General features: G+C 46.7%; 3 protein-coding genes across 3 annotated transcripts; 1 reads left to right on the top strand and 2 right to left on the bottom strand.

The window, feature by feature from the left end:
• Positions 1–66: 66 nt before the first annotated feature.
• Positions 67–1,362, bottom strand: LOC131695959 (histone H1A, sperm-like). Its single transcript, XM_058984489.1, has 2 exons — positions 808–1,362; positions 67–93 (listed from the first exon to the last, which is right to left on the bottom strand). The coding sequence occupies exons 1-2, from the start codon at positions 1,360–1,362 to the stop codon at positions 67–69; spliced, it is 582 nt and encodes a 193-aa protein (XP_058840472.1).
• Positions 1,363–3,386: 2,024 nt separating this feature from the next.
• LOC131695958 (histone H4-like) lies at positions 3,387–3,698 on the bottom strand. The gene has a single exon (XM_058984488.1). It carries the CDS (start codon positions 3,696–3,698, stop codon positions 3,387–3,389), a length of 312 nt encoding a protein of 103 aa, XP_058840471.1.
• Positions 3,699–4,413: 715 nt separating this feature from the next.
• LOC131695957 (uncharacterized) lies at positions 4,414–13,344 on the top strand. Its single transcript, XM_058984487.1, has 4 exons — positions 4,414–4,443; positions 6,202–6,533; positions 11,208–11,250; positions 13,009–13,344. Exons 1-4 carry the CDS (start codon positions 4,414–4,416, stop codon positions 13,342–13,344), a joined length of 741 nt encoding a protein of 246 aa, XP_058840470.1.
• The last annotated feature ends 74 nt before the right edge of the window (positions 13,345–13,418 follow it).

The raw sequence follows: 13,418 nt of genomic DNA, 5'->3' as shown, positions 1-13,418 counted from the left end.
GTTTTTGTTAAGACGGAAAACGGTCTTTTTTCTACCCCTTTATCGTCTATATTCTACTCAGTCAGTCTAAAACAGCCCCTGCGTATGAAAATTCTGCCGCAAAAAGAACACATTTCTGGATCATACTTGTTAATACAATGCACTTCCCAGCCTTCAAACTTCTGATCTGCGTTGAACGTTAATAATTAAATACCCAACACAATTCATAATCGCAAAGTTGAACAATACAATACGTTCGTCAATTTAGGCTAAAAAATCGGTAATTATCGTTCGTTCGTTTGTTTATTGTGCCAGCCAATTTTTCTCTGTTTTATTATAGCCAAAATAAGCGCGTTGTTTGCTAATCAGAGTAATATTATACTTGCTCTGTTTGTTTGTTTGTTTGTTAAGGCAACAGAAAACCACGGCCTACTATTAATTTACCTGTACGTACGTACGTTTATCTGAGCAAGAAACCGCGCCTATTTACTATAGTGATTTGTTTAATCAAACTAACGACGACTGATTTATCTTGCCAATCGGCAGCCAGTTGAATGCGGGTGTGTGCGCGCGCTGCTGCTCAAGCTAGAAAACTCATGGGGGGAACGGAGCATTAACGGAAAATAAGCATCAATCAATTCTTTACAATTTTGTTAGTCCTGAAAAGGACTGTTGTTTTGGGGGGACGCGCACGTTGTCGGGAATTTACTTCTTGCCGGCGGTGACCTTCTTCGGGGCGGTGGCGGCCTTCTTTGGCTTAGGTGCCCTCGGCTTGTTCGCTGCAGCCTTCGATGGTTTGGTGGCTTTCTGTTTAGTGGCAGCCGTTACCGCCTTTGCAGGGGCAGCAGCTTTCGCTTTCTTCGTAGCCGATTTCTTAGCGGCCGGGATCGCCGCCTTTGGCTTGCTGGTCTTCTCACCACCACCAGCCGGCGGATTTTTCTTCTCCCCGGATTTAGTAGCCGATTTCTTCGGTTTTTTCGCTGCACCCGATGGTGGTTTCTTATCGCCAGCCGGTTTCTTTGCTTCGACCGTCACCTTAAACGATCCGGAAGCACCGGTACCCTTGGTCTGGGTGATGTTTCCCTTCTCGACACCCGTTTTCAAAGCCTTCCGGATAAACGGAGCCAGCCTGGCGACGTCACACATGTAGTTGGCGGCGATGTACTTTTTGATCGCCTGCAGTGATGATCCGCTCCGTTCCTTCAGGGTCCGGATGGCAGCCAGAACCATCTCACTCACTGGTGGATGGGTTGAAGATTTTTTCGGTTTCTTGGCGTCACTCTTGCTAGCCTTGGCCGCCTGCTTCGGTGGCGCTTTGGCGGCTGGCGGAGAGGCGACGACGGCAGGGGCCGTAGCAGCAACGTCGATAGCAGTTTCAGCCATTGCGCGTTCGTTTGGTTTGGTTTTCTTCCACACACACAGTTGTAGACGACGAGTCGATGGATGCACGATGATGCAAGTCTGCGAATATGATAACCGGGGGTCCGGTGTCTGTTGTTTAGGATCGTATTCATCGGCTCTGTTTGGGAACGCGTAGATGACGGTTGGAAGTTACTATTCGATCGGTGCCGGTAAAATTTTACGGACTGTTGTTTTAAATCAACCAAAATCGAATTACTGCTTGTGAAAAGTACACTGGAAGTTTGCATTCAATTTACTGCACTGTCCGCACCGTCCAAACTAACACCCGCTGAACATTCTGTTTTAAGCGTATGGCCGAATATTATCAAATCATGTATCCGACTATGGCGGCACGTGCAAACTGAATTGTGGAAAATAGGTTAATTTGAACCTTCTAGCAATTGGAAAACCTTTTCGGTGCTATCCAATCGAAAGAAAACTTCTCTCTATATAAAATTATTTCATTTTTGTACATATTTGCTCGAGCGGAAGTGCTCGTAATTTGGCGACCTGCGGAAAACGTTTCGGTCGGCTGGTCCTTTGCTGAAAACTTTCGTTATTAAAATTACTAAAACAAAAAAAGTTAACGGGTGGCAACACAAATTTTGGATTTTTTTTCTCAACCTGTCAAAAAAAAAGACAAACGATTCGATTGAAATTAGAAGATACGTTCTCCATTGTTGGCCAAAAATTAGTGAACATTTCAAACCGATCCGTAATTGGATGCTGTTCGGCGAAGCTTCCGTTTGATGTCGGAACAGGCGCGTAGTACGGCGTCTACGTCAACTTTGCTAATGCATTTCGTGATCTTCTACCAATCAACTTGTTTGCAATTCGTGGCTCTCAAAACGAAATCCCGAAGAAATCTGCGATTGGGCGACACTGAAGCAAATTGTGAAGCGGGTTGTGCTTTTTAGGGTACAAATGGGATCGAGTGGGTATTCGGGAACGATTGTTTTTTTTTTTTTTTTGCTTTTTTTTGCGAGGGAAGTAACTTGCTTCGTGCAAAACAAAATATTTAGCCAAAATAATTTTTTTATCAACCGGCAAGCGGCATTGAGATTGCACCGTCGAAAGGTGTTGTAAACAGTCGACGGCGCAACGTTTTCCCCTTTGAAATATTGTACCGTGCACTTTTCGCCGAGATTCTTGTGTTGCTCGTAGAACCGTACAACGCGCTCGCGAAATGCTTTCTTGTTTCGACGGCAGAGACAGACAGAGAGAAATACCTCGAAAAAAATCCAACATTTTAGTTGCGGATTTTGATTTTAGTGCTCTAATCATCAGTGTTATTTCGAATTGCTTTGGCTAACTCAAAATTCTATTATTTAGGATGTACTGATCAACTCGCTACATCGTTGTGTACATGGCTGTGAGCTGATAAACCGCACGCGTCGACCATCACACCCAGGCGCTTCAGCGCACGCATCGATGGGAACGCTTGTCCCCCGACACAGATCACAAGCTGGACTTTTTTACGGTTGCTCAATCTCTCTCTCTCTCTCTCTCTCTCTCTCTCTCTCTCTCTCTCTCTCTCTCTCTCTCTGTGTGTGTGTGTGTGTGTGTGTTGTAATTGCTTCCTGATTGATACAGTACTAACTCACCAGCCATCAACTTTACTTTTATCATTCAGACCAATTAAAGGTACGCAAATTCATAGGTAGACAGGTAGGTGAAAGCGTGGTAAGCTAAAACGTGCGCGCGCGAAAAAAAGAGTCGGTCGGCGGTTCGTTGCTATCGAGAAACGAGCCGTTTTGTCCCATGATACGCAAGCTCAGGAGAAAGAAAAAGGAAATGCATATATGAAAAAAGGGAAACCCAGCGACTGAGCGCGTTGTAGTGTTACGACGGTCTCTCGCATATCCATCAAAATCGCACATTAAACAGTACGCCCCTGCAACGTGGATGAAAATTATGAAGGATACATTTCAAACTAATTCTTTTTTCTAAACATTTGGTGGCCCTGAAAAGGGCCTTTTGTGTTGTCGTGAACGTCGTGGTAGGGCTTAACCACCAAAACCGTACAATGTGCGTCCCTGGCGTTTAAGCGCATAGACGACATCCATCGCAGTGACGGTCTTCCGTTTGGCATGTTCAGTGTACGTCACAGCGTCCCGGATAACGTTTTCCAGAAAAATCTTCAGCACACCACGGGTTTCCTCGTATATCAAACCGGAGATTCGCTTCACTCCTCCACGTCGAGCCAGACGACGAATGGCGGGTTTGGTGATGCCCTGGATATTGTCACGAAGCACCTTGCGGTGCCGCTTAGCGCCTCCCTTGCCGAGCCCTTTGCCTCCTTTGCCACGGCCAGTCATCTTCTTGGTTGTTGTAGGTAATAACTTAGTAGGCTAGCGCAGCACACCTGCAGCAGCGAGATTCCAATACCGAATGTTGCAATTCGGCCCATTGAGTAGCGCTTTTATACTGATGCACACACATTCTCAGTCGCCGCCGCATAGGAAGATTACCATGGCTGCTATCTATATGCTTACTCGTGATGTGTTGGTTTGAAGGGGAAATAGCGCGAACACGAAGTTCACTGTTGCCACTGTTTTAGTAGCTTGGGATTGCCGAAATCTGCTTTATCCGGACTAATGCTGACATGGTAGCATTTTCCCTGGAAAACGATTGCCCGGAAATTGATTCTCCTGAAAAAGAAAGAAAGAAAAAGTAAATCGAAAAACAAACGGGTTTTTTTTTTAACTTATAAAGATTTTCTATACATCCGTCTACATGGTACGTTATATTGGCTTCTATGGTACTTAAATATCGATATCTGATACTGATCTATGATGGAACAAATTGTTACTGATGAACAAACTATTTCTGTTTGATATTCTTCTACTGTTGGAATTTTATTGATTTCTAGGCGATTTTTTTTGCTCATACATAGTTTTTCTTTTTAGGAATATTTTTTTGCAAATCTAATGAAAAGCTGAAAAAATCAAGTCTGGCAACACTGGCTCCGGAATGGAAATGGTGGGGGAAGTATAGTAGCCGAATCGAACCGTATACAGAACGAAAAGGCACATGGCACGTACACGAGCGAGACAGGCGATAGTAGTGTTTATTCGCGACTATAAAAAAAATCGGTCGGTCTGTTTTGGTCATCATTCGTCGTTTGAACAGCATCACAGTGGTATCAGTAGTAGAGCAGAATTTTCGCGCCATGGCCCGTACGAAACAGACCGCCCGCAAGTCCACCGGAGGGAAAGCTCCCCGCAAACAGTTGGCAACGAAGGCTGCCCGTAAAAGTGCCCCAGCTACGGGTGGCGTTAAGAAGCCCCATCGCTACAGACCAGGAACTGTCGCGCTGCGAGAAATTCGTCGCTATCAGAAGTCGACAGAGCTACTAATCCGCAAGCTGCCCTTCCAGCGTCTGGTTCGTGAGATCGCGCAGGACTTCAAAACCGATCTGCGCTTCCAGAGCTCAGCCGTCATGGCCCTTCAAGAAGCCAGCGAGGCTTACCTGGTTGGTTTGTTCGAGGATACCAATCTGTGCGCTATCCATGCCAAGCGAGTGACCATCATGCCGAAAGACATCCAACTGGCTCGCCGGATCCGTGGGGAGCGGGCCTAAATTTGGTGTGTGCCCATCACCCCCCAGAACGAAACAGCAACAAACGGTCCTTTTCAGGACCACAACCAATCATATTTTACTAAGAATTATTAGCAGAAATTTTCCGTTTCCCTCCAAAAATGCTCAGGCGGGTGGCTGTGTGTGTTTGTTAGACAGCACGCCGATGGGGGATTTTTTGCCAGCAGCACCACCTCGTACCGATCGACAGTAGTAGCGTGTGAAAAACAAGACCCATTGAGGGAAATCTTGCGCGGCCGATTTGTGATTTAGCACCAAATCGATGAGTGAACTTTTGAGAGATTGGGTGAAATCGTCAATGCCATGATATGAGGGAAACTATTATTAAGCGTCTGACGAGCATTGCAAAAAAAAAAAACTTGTGCAATGCTCACAGAAATGTACGTTGATGATTATCGGAGTGAAAATCAAATTAACTCTTTTTATCAGAAGAAAATAGTCGCCCTGAAAAGGGCGGTTTTTACGGCTAGAAAGGAGCGGGATTTAAGTTGCTGCGGAGGCCCTCTTTTCAGTCTTCTTCGGCAGCAGTACGGCCTGTATGTTAGGCAACACGCCACCCTGAGCAATGGTCACACCGGAGAGCAGTTTGTTCAGCTCTTCGTCATTTCGAATGGCCAGCTGCAGATGACGGGGGATGATTCTGGTCTTTTTGTTATCGCGAGCAGCGTTTCCTGCCAGCTCCAGTACTTCGGCGGCAAGATATTCCATCACAGCTGCCAAGTAGACGGGTGCTCCGGCACCGACACGTTCAGCATAATTTCCCTTCCTCAGCAGACGGTGAATTCGGCCAACAGGGAACTGGAGACCGGCACGAACTGAGCGGGATTTTGGCTTTCCCTTCACTTTTCCTCCTTTACCGCGTGCAGACATTGTTGTAGGTTTATCGCTGTGCGCGTTCGTGTGTAGTCACGTAGACAATACGAGTAACACTGATGCCACTCGCGCACACAGCACCCCTTGTTATGCATTCGCTTCATTGCACATCGTTCGCCAAAGGGGCGGAGTAGCGAACGAACGAAACGCGCTAAACACAAAAAAGGACGAACCTTCGTCTCGCTACACGATCGTATATAAGCGATATGTAGTGATTTTTGCTACCAATCAGTCAGCGCAGTTCGCATCGAGAGCGTTAACAGCAGCACAACCACGTCGTTACTATGGCACCGAAAGCCAGCGGAAAGGCTGTGAAAAAATCCGGCGGCGGCGGTGGCAAGGCACAGAAGAACATCGCCACAAAAGCAGGAGGAGGAGAGAAGAAGAAGCGAAAGCAACGGCGCAAGGAAAGCTACGCTATCTACATCTACAAGGTGCTGAAGCAGGTCCATCCGGACACCGGTGTCTCGTCGAAGGCGATGAGCATCATGAATAGCTTCGTGAACGACATCTTCGAGCGTATTGCTAACGAAGCATCTCGTCTGGCCCATTACAACCGACGGTCGACGATCACCTCCCGCGAGGTACAGACCGCCGTTCGTTTGCTGTTACCGGGAGAGCTGGCGAAACATGCCGTATCGGAAGGTACCAAGGCCGTTACCAAGTATACCAGCTCGAAGTAAACGTGTCGCCCGCCCCGCCGCCGGATGTCACACACCACCACCCCATCGTCATCGGCCCTTTTCAGGGCCACCAAAACACGTTCTGGTAAAGAGTTGAATTGAAATGTGTACACATAGTTTATATAAACATTAGTTGTTGTTGTTTGTTTGTTTCATTAGAGCAAAAACGTCGTTGTCATTTTTGTTTCTCTGTCCATTTTTCAAATCATCACCAAATCAATTGCTGTAGTTTGTGGAAGTAGTCTTTCCCCTTACCGCTAGTTGATTGTTTTTGTTAAGACGGAAAACGGTCTTTTTTCTACCCCTTTATCGTCTATATTCTACTCAGTCAGTCTAAAACAGCCCCTGCGTATGAAAATTCTGCCGCAAAAAGAACACATTTCTGGATCATACTTGTTAATACAATGCACTTCCCAGCCTTCAAACTTCTGATCTGCGTTGAACGTTAATAATTAAATACCCAACACAATTCATAATCGCAAAGTTGAACAATACAATACGTTCGTCAATTTAGGCTAAAAAATCGGTAATTATCGTTCGTTCGTTTGTTTATTGTGCCAGCCAATTTTTCTCTGTTTTATTATAGCCAAAATAAGCGCGTTGTTTGCTAATCAGAGTAATATTATACTTGCTCTGTTTGTTTGTTTGTTTGTTAAGGCAACAGAAAACCACGGCCTACTATTAATTTACCTGTACGTACGTACGTTTATCTGAGCAAGAAACCGCGCCTATTTACTATAGTGATTTGTTTAATCAAACTAACGACGACTGATTTATCTTGCCAATCGGCAGCCAGTTGAATGCGGGTGTGTGCGCGCGCTGCTGCTCAAGCTAGAAAACTCATGGGGGGAACGGAGCATTAACGGAAAATAAGCATCAATCAATTCTTTACAATTTTGTTAGTCCTGAAAAGGACTGTTGTTTTGGGGGGACGCGCACGTTGTCGGGAATTTACTTCTTGCCGGCGGTGACCTTCTTCGGGGCGGTGGCGGCCTTCTTTGGCTTAGGTGCCCTCGGCTTGTTCGCTGCAGCCTTCGATGGTTTGGTGGCTTTCTGTTTAGTGGCAGCCGTTACCGCCTTTGCAGGGGCAGCAGCTTTCGCTTTCTTCGTAGCCGATTTCTTAGCGGCCGGGATCGCCGCCTTTGGCTTGCTGGTCTTCTCACCACCACCAGCCGGCGGATTTTTCTTCTCCCCGGATTTAGTAGCCGATTTCTTCGGTTTTTTCGCTGCACCCGATGGTGGTTTCTTATCGCCAGCCGGTTTCTTTGCTTCGACCGTCACCTTAAACGATCCGGAAGCACCGGTACCCTTGGTCTGGGTGATGTTTCCCTTCTCGACACCCGTTTTCAAAGCCTTCCGGATAAACGGAGCCAGCCTGGCGACGTCACACATGTAGTTGGCGGCGATGTACTTTTTGATCGCCTGCAGTGATGATCCGCTCCGTTCCTTCAGGGTCCGGATGGCAGCCAGAACCATCTCACTCACTGGTGGATGGGTTGAAGATTTTTTCGGTTTCTTGGCGTCACTCTTGCTAGCCTTGGCCGCCTGCTTCGGTGGCGCTTTGGCGGCTGGCGGAGAGGCGACGACGGCAGGGGCCGTAGCAGCAACGTCGATAGCAGTTTCAGCCATTGCGCGTTCGTTTGGTTTGGTTTTCTTCCACACACACAGTTGTAGACGACGAGTCGATGGATGCACGATGATGCAAGTCTGCGAATATGATAACCGGGGGTCCGGTGTCTGTTGTTTAGGATCGTATTCATCGGCTCTGTTTGGGAACGCGTAGATGACGGTTGGAAGTTACTATTCGATCGGTGCCGGTAAAATTTTACGGACTGTTGTTTTAAATCAACCAAAATCGAATTACTGCTTGTGAAAAGTACACTGGAAGTTTGCATTCAATTTACTGCACTGTCCGCACCGTCCAAACTAACACCCGCTGAACATTCTGTTTTAAGCGTATGGCCGAATATTATCAAATCATGTATCCGACTATGGCGGCACGTGCAAACTGAATTGTGGAAAATAGGTTAATTTGAACCTTCTAGCAATTGGAAAACCTTTTCGGTGCTATCCAATCGAAAGAAAACTTCTCTCTATATAAAATTATTTCATTTTTGTACATATTTGCTCGAGCGGAAGTGCTCGTAATTTGGCGACCTGCGGAAAACGTTTCGGTCGGCTGGTCCTTTGCTGAAAACTTTCGTTATTAAAATTACTAAAACAAAAAAAGTTAACGGGTGGCAACACAAATTTTGGATTTTTTTTCTCAACCTGTCAAAAAAAAAGACAAACGATTCGATTGAAATTAGAAGATACGTTCTCCATTGTTGGCCAAAAATTAGTGAACATTTCAAACCGATCCGTAATTGGATGCTGTTCGGCGAAGCTTCCGTTTGATGTCGGAACAGGCGCGTAGTACGGCGTCTACGTCAACTTTGCTAATGCATTTCGTGATCTTCTACCAATCAACTTGTTTGCAATTCGTGGCTCTCAAAACGAAATCCCGAAGAAATCTGCGATTGGGCGACACTGAAGCAAATTGTGAAGCGGGTTGTGCTTTTTAGGGTACAAATGGGATCGAGTGGGTATTCGGGAACGATTGTTTTTTTTTTTTTTTTGCTTTTTTTTGCGAGGGAAGTAACTTGCTTCGTGCAAAACAAAATATTTAGCCAAAATAATTTTTTTTATCAACCGGCAAGCGGCATTGAGATTGCACCGTCGAAAGGTGTTGTAAACAGTCGACGGCGCAACGTTTTCCCCTTTGAAATATTGTACCGTGCACTTTTCGCCGAGATTCTTGTGTTGCTCGTAGAACCGTACAACGCGCTCGCGAAATGCTTTCTTGTTTCGACGGCAGAGACAGACAGAGAGAAATACCTCGAAAAAAATCCAACATTTTAGTTGCGGATTTTGATTTTAGTGCTCTAATCATCAGTGTTATTTCGAATTGCTTTGGCTAACTCAAAATTCTATTATTTAGGATGTACTGATCAACTCGCTACATCGTTGTGTACATGGCTGTGAGCTGATAAACCGCACGCGTCGACCATCACACCCAGGCGCTTCAGCGCACGCATCGATGGGAACGCTTGTCCCCCGACACAGATCACAAGCTGGACTTTTTTACGGTTGCTCAATCTCTCTCTCTCTCTCTCTCTCTCTCTCTCTCTCTCTCTCTCTCTCTCTCTCTCTTCCTGTGTGTGTGTGTGTGTGTGTGTTGTAATTGCTTCCTGATTGATACAGTACTAACTCACCAGCCATCAACTTTACTTTTATCATTCAGACCAATTAAAGGTACGCAAATTCATAGGTAGACAGGTAGGTGAAAGCGTGGTAAGCTAAAACGTGCGCGCGCGAAAAAAAGAGTCGGTCGGCGGTTCGTTGCTATCGAGAAACGAGCCGTTTTGTCCCATGATACGCAAGCTCAGGAGAAAGAAAAAGGAAATGCATATATGAAAAAAGGGAAACCCAGCGACTGAGCGCGTTGTAGTGTTACGACGGTCTCTCGCATATCCATCAAAATCGCACATTAAACAGTACGCCCCTGCAACGTGGATGAAAATTATGAAGGATACATTTCAAACTAATTCTTTTTTCTAAACATTTGGTGGCCCTGAAAAGGGCCTTTTGTGTTGTCGTGAACGTCGTGGTAGGGCTTAACCACCAAAACCGTACAATGTGCGTCCCTGGCGTTTAAGCGCATAGACGACATCCATCGCAGTGACGGTCTTCCGTTTGGCATGTTCAGTGTACGTCACAGCGTCCCGGATAACGTTTTCCAGAAAAATCTTCAGCACACCACGGGTTTCCTCGTATATCAAACCGGAGATTCGCTTCACTCCTCCACGTCGAGCCAGACGACGAATGGCGGGTTTGGTGATGCCCTGGATATTGTCACGAAGCACCTTGCGGTGCCGCTTAGCGCCTCCCTTGCCGAGCCCTTTGCCTCCTTTGCCACGGCCAGTCATCTTCTTGGTTGTTGTAGGTAATAACTTAGTAGGCTAGCGCAGCACACCTGCAGCAGCGAGATTCCAATACCGAATGTTGCAATTCGGCCCATTGAGTAGCGCTTTTATACTGATGCACACACATTCTCAGTCGCCGCCGCATAGGAAGATTACCATGGCTGCTATCTATATGCTTACTCGTGATGTGTTGGTTTGAAGGGGAAATAGCGCGAACACGAAGTTCACTGTTGCCACTGTTTTAGTAGCTTGGGATTGCCGAAATCTGCTTTATCCGGACTAATGCTGACATGGTAGCATTTTCCCTGGAAAACGATTGCCCGGAAATTGATTCTCCTGAAAAAGAAAGAAAGAAAAAGTAAATCGAAAAACAAACGGGTTTTTTTTTTAACTTATAAAGATTTTCTATACATCCGTCTACATGGTACGTTATATTGGCTTCTATGGTACTTAAATATCGATATCTGATACTGATCTATGATGGAACAAATTGTTACTGATGAACAAACTATTTCTGTTTGATATTCTTCTACTGTTGGAATTTTATTGATTTCTAGGCGATTTTTTTTGCTCATACATAGTTTTTCTTTTTAGGAATATTTTTTTGCAAATCTAATGAAAAGCTGAAAAAATCAAGTCTGGCAACACTGGCTCCGGAATGGAAATGGTGGGGGAAGTATAGTAGCCGAATCGAACCGTATACAGAACGAAAAGGCACATGGCACGTACACGAGCGAGACAGGCGATAGTAGTGTTTATTCGCGACTATAAAAAAAATCGGTCGGTCTGTTTTGGTCATCATTCGTCGTTTGAACAGCATCACAGTGGTATCAGTAGTAGAGCAGAATTTTCGCGCCATGGCCCGTACGAAACAGACCGCCCGCAAGTCCACCGGAGGGAAAGCTCCCCGCAAACAGTTGGCAACGAAGGCTGCCCGTAAAAGTGCCCCAGCTACGGGTGGCGTTAAGAAGCCCCATCGCTACAGACCAGGAACTGTCGCGCTGCGAGAAATTCGTCGCTATCAGAAGTCGACAGAGCTACTAATCCGCAAGCTGCCCTTCCAGCGTCTGGTTCGTGAGATCGCGCAGGACTTCAAAACCGATCTGCGCTTCCAGAGCTCAGCCGTCATGGCCCTTCAAGAAGCCAGCGAGGCTTACCTGGTTGGTTTGTTCGAGGATACCAATCTGTGCGCTATCCATGCCAAGCGAGTGACCATCATGCCGAAAGACATCCAACTGGCTCGCCGGATCCGTGGGGAGCGGGCCTAAATTTGGTGTGTGCCCATCACCCCCCAGAACGAAACAGCAACAAACGGTCCTTTTCAGGACCACAACCAATCATATTTTACTAAGAATTATTAGCAGAAATTTTCCGTTTCCCTCCAAAAATGCTCAGGCGGGTGGCTGTGTGTGTTTGTTAGACAGCACGCCGATGGGGGATTTTTTGCCAGCAGCACCACCTCGTACCGATCGACAGTAGTAGCGTGTGAAAAACAAGACCCATTGAGGGAAATCTTGCGCGGCCGATTTGTGATTTAGCACCAAATCGATGAGTGAACTTTTGAGAGATTGGGTGAAATCGTCAATGCCATGATATGAGGGAAACTATTATTAAGCGTCTGACGAGCATTGCAAAAAAAAAAAACTTGTGCAATGCTCACAGAAATGTACGTTGATGATTATCGGAGTGAAAATCAAATTAACTCTTTTTATCAGAAGAAAATAGTCGCCCTGAAAAGGGCGGTTTTTACGGCTAGAAAGGAGCGGGATTTAAGTTGCTGCGGAGGCCCTCTTTTCAGTCTTCTTCGGCAGCAGTGCGGCCTGTATGTTAGGCAACACGCCACCCTGAGCAATGGTCACACCGGAGAGCAGTTTGTTCAGCTCTTCGTCATTTCGAATGGCCAGCTGCAGATGACGGGGGATGATTCTGGTCTTTTTGTTATCGCGAGCAGCGTTTCCTGCCAGCTCCAGTACTTCGGCGGCAAGATATTCCATCACAGCTGCCAAGTAGACGGGTGCTCCGGCACCGACACGTTCAGCATAATTTCCCTTCCTCAGCAGACGGTGAATTCGGCCAACAGGGAACTGGAGACCGGCACGAACTGAGCGGGATTTTGGCTTTCCCTTCACTTTTCCTCCTTTACCGCGTGCAGACATTGTTGTAGGTTTATCGCTGTGCGCGTTCGTGTGTAGTCACGTAGACAATACGAGTAACACTGATGCCACTCGCGCACACAGCACCCCTTGTTATGCATTCGCTTCATTGCACATCGTTCGCCAAAGGGGCGGAGTAGCGAACGAACGAAACGCGCTAAACACAAAAAAGGACGAACCTTCGTCTCGCTACACGATCGTATATAAGCGATATGTAGTGATTTTTGCTACCAATCAGTCAGCGCAGTTCGCATCGAGAGCGTTAACAGCAGCACAACCACGTCGTTACTATGGCACCGAAAGCCAGCGGAAAGGCTGTGAAAAAATCCGGCGGCGGCGGTGGCAAGGCACAGAAGAACATCGCCACAAAAGCAGGAGGAGGAGAGAAGAAGAAGCGAAAGCAACGGCGCAAGGAAAGCTACGCTATCTACATCTACAAGGTGCTGAAGCAGGTCCATCCGGACACCGGTGTCTCGTCGAAGGCGATGAGCATCATGAATAGCTTCGTGAACGACATCTTCGAGCGTATTGCTAACGAAGCATCTCGTCTGGCCCATTACAACCGACGGTCGACGATCACCTCCCGCGAGGTACAGACCGCCGTTCGTTTGCTGTTACCGGGAGAGCTGGCGAAACATGCCGTATCGGAAGGTACCAAGGCCGTTACCAAGTATACCAGCTCGAAGTAAACGTGTCGCCCGCCCCGCCGCCGGATGTCACACACCACCACCCCATCGTCATCGGCCCTTTTCAGGGCCACCAA

This window comes from Topomyia yanbarensis, unplaced genomic scaffold (genome assembly GCF_030247195.1).
Source record: "Topomyia yanbarensis strain Yona2022 unplaced genomic scaffold, ASM3024719v1 HiC_scaffold_6, whole genome shotgun sequence".
Classification (NCBI taxonomy): domain Eukaryota; kingdom Metazoa; phylum Arthropoda; class Insecta; order Diptera; family Culicidae; genus Topomyia; species Topomyia yanbarensis.
The sequence above is the reverse complement of the archived record's forward strand: the minus strand, read 5'-3'. Positions and strand labels throughout refer to the sequence as shown.

What these genes read in the sequence shown, in the direction of transcription:
- LOC131695959 (XM_058984489.1), bottom strand. Translation starts at nt 1,362, where the DNA reads ATGGCTGAAACTGCTATCGACGTTGCTGCTACGGCCCCTGCCGTCGTC. An exon ending in CTGCTGCCCCTGCAAAGGCG is followed by an intron (nt 94 to 807) that starts GTAACGGCTGCC and finishes TTTTTGCGGCAG; the next exon opens with AATTTTCATACGCAGGGGCT.
- LOC131695958 (XM_058984488.1), bottom strand. Translation starts at nt 3,698, where the DNA reads ATGACTGGCCGTGGCAAAGGAGGCAAAGGGCTCGGCAAGGGAGGCGCT.
- LOC131695957 (XM_058984487.1), top strand. Translation starts at nt 4,414, where the DNA reads ATGGCACGTACACGAGCGAGACAGGCGATA. An exon ending in ACCAAGTATACCAGCTCGAA is followed by an intron (nt 6,534 to 11,207) that starts GTAAACGTGTCG and finishes AACCGTATACAG; the next exon opens with AACGAAAAGGCACATGGCAC. An exon ending in CACGAGCGAGACAGGCGATA is followed by an intron (nt 11,251 to 13,008) that starts GTAGTGTTTATT and finishes GGCAAGGCACAG; the next exon opens with AAGAACATCGCCACAAAAGC.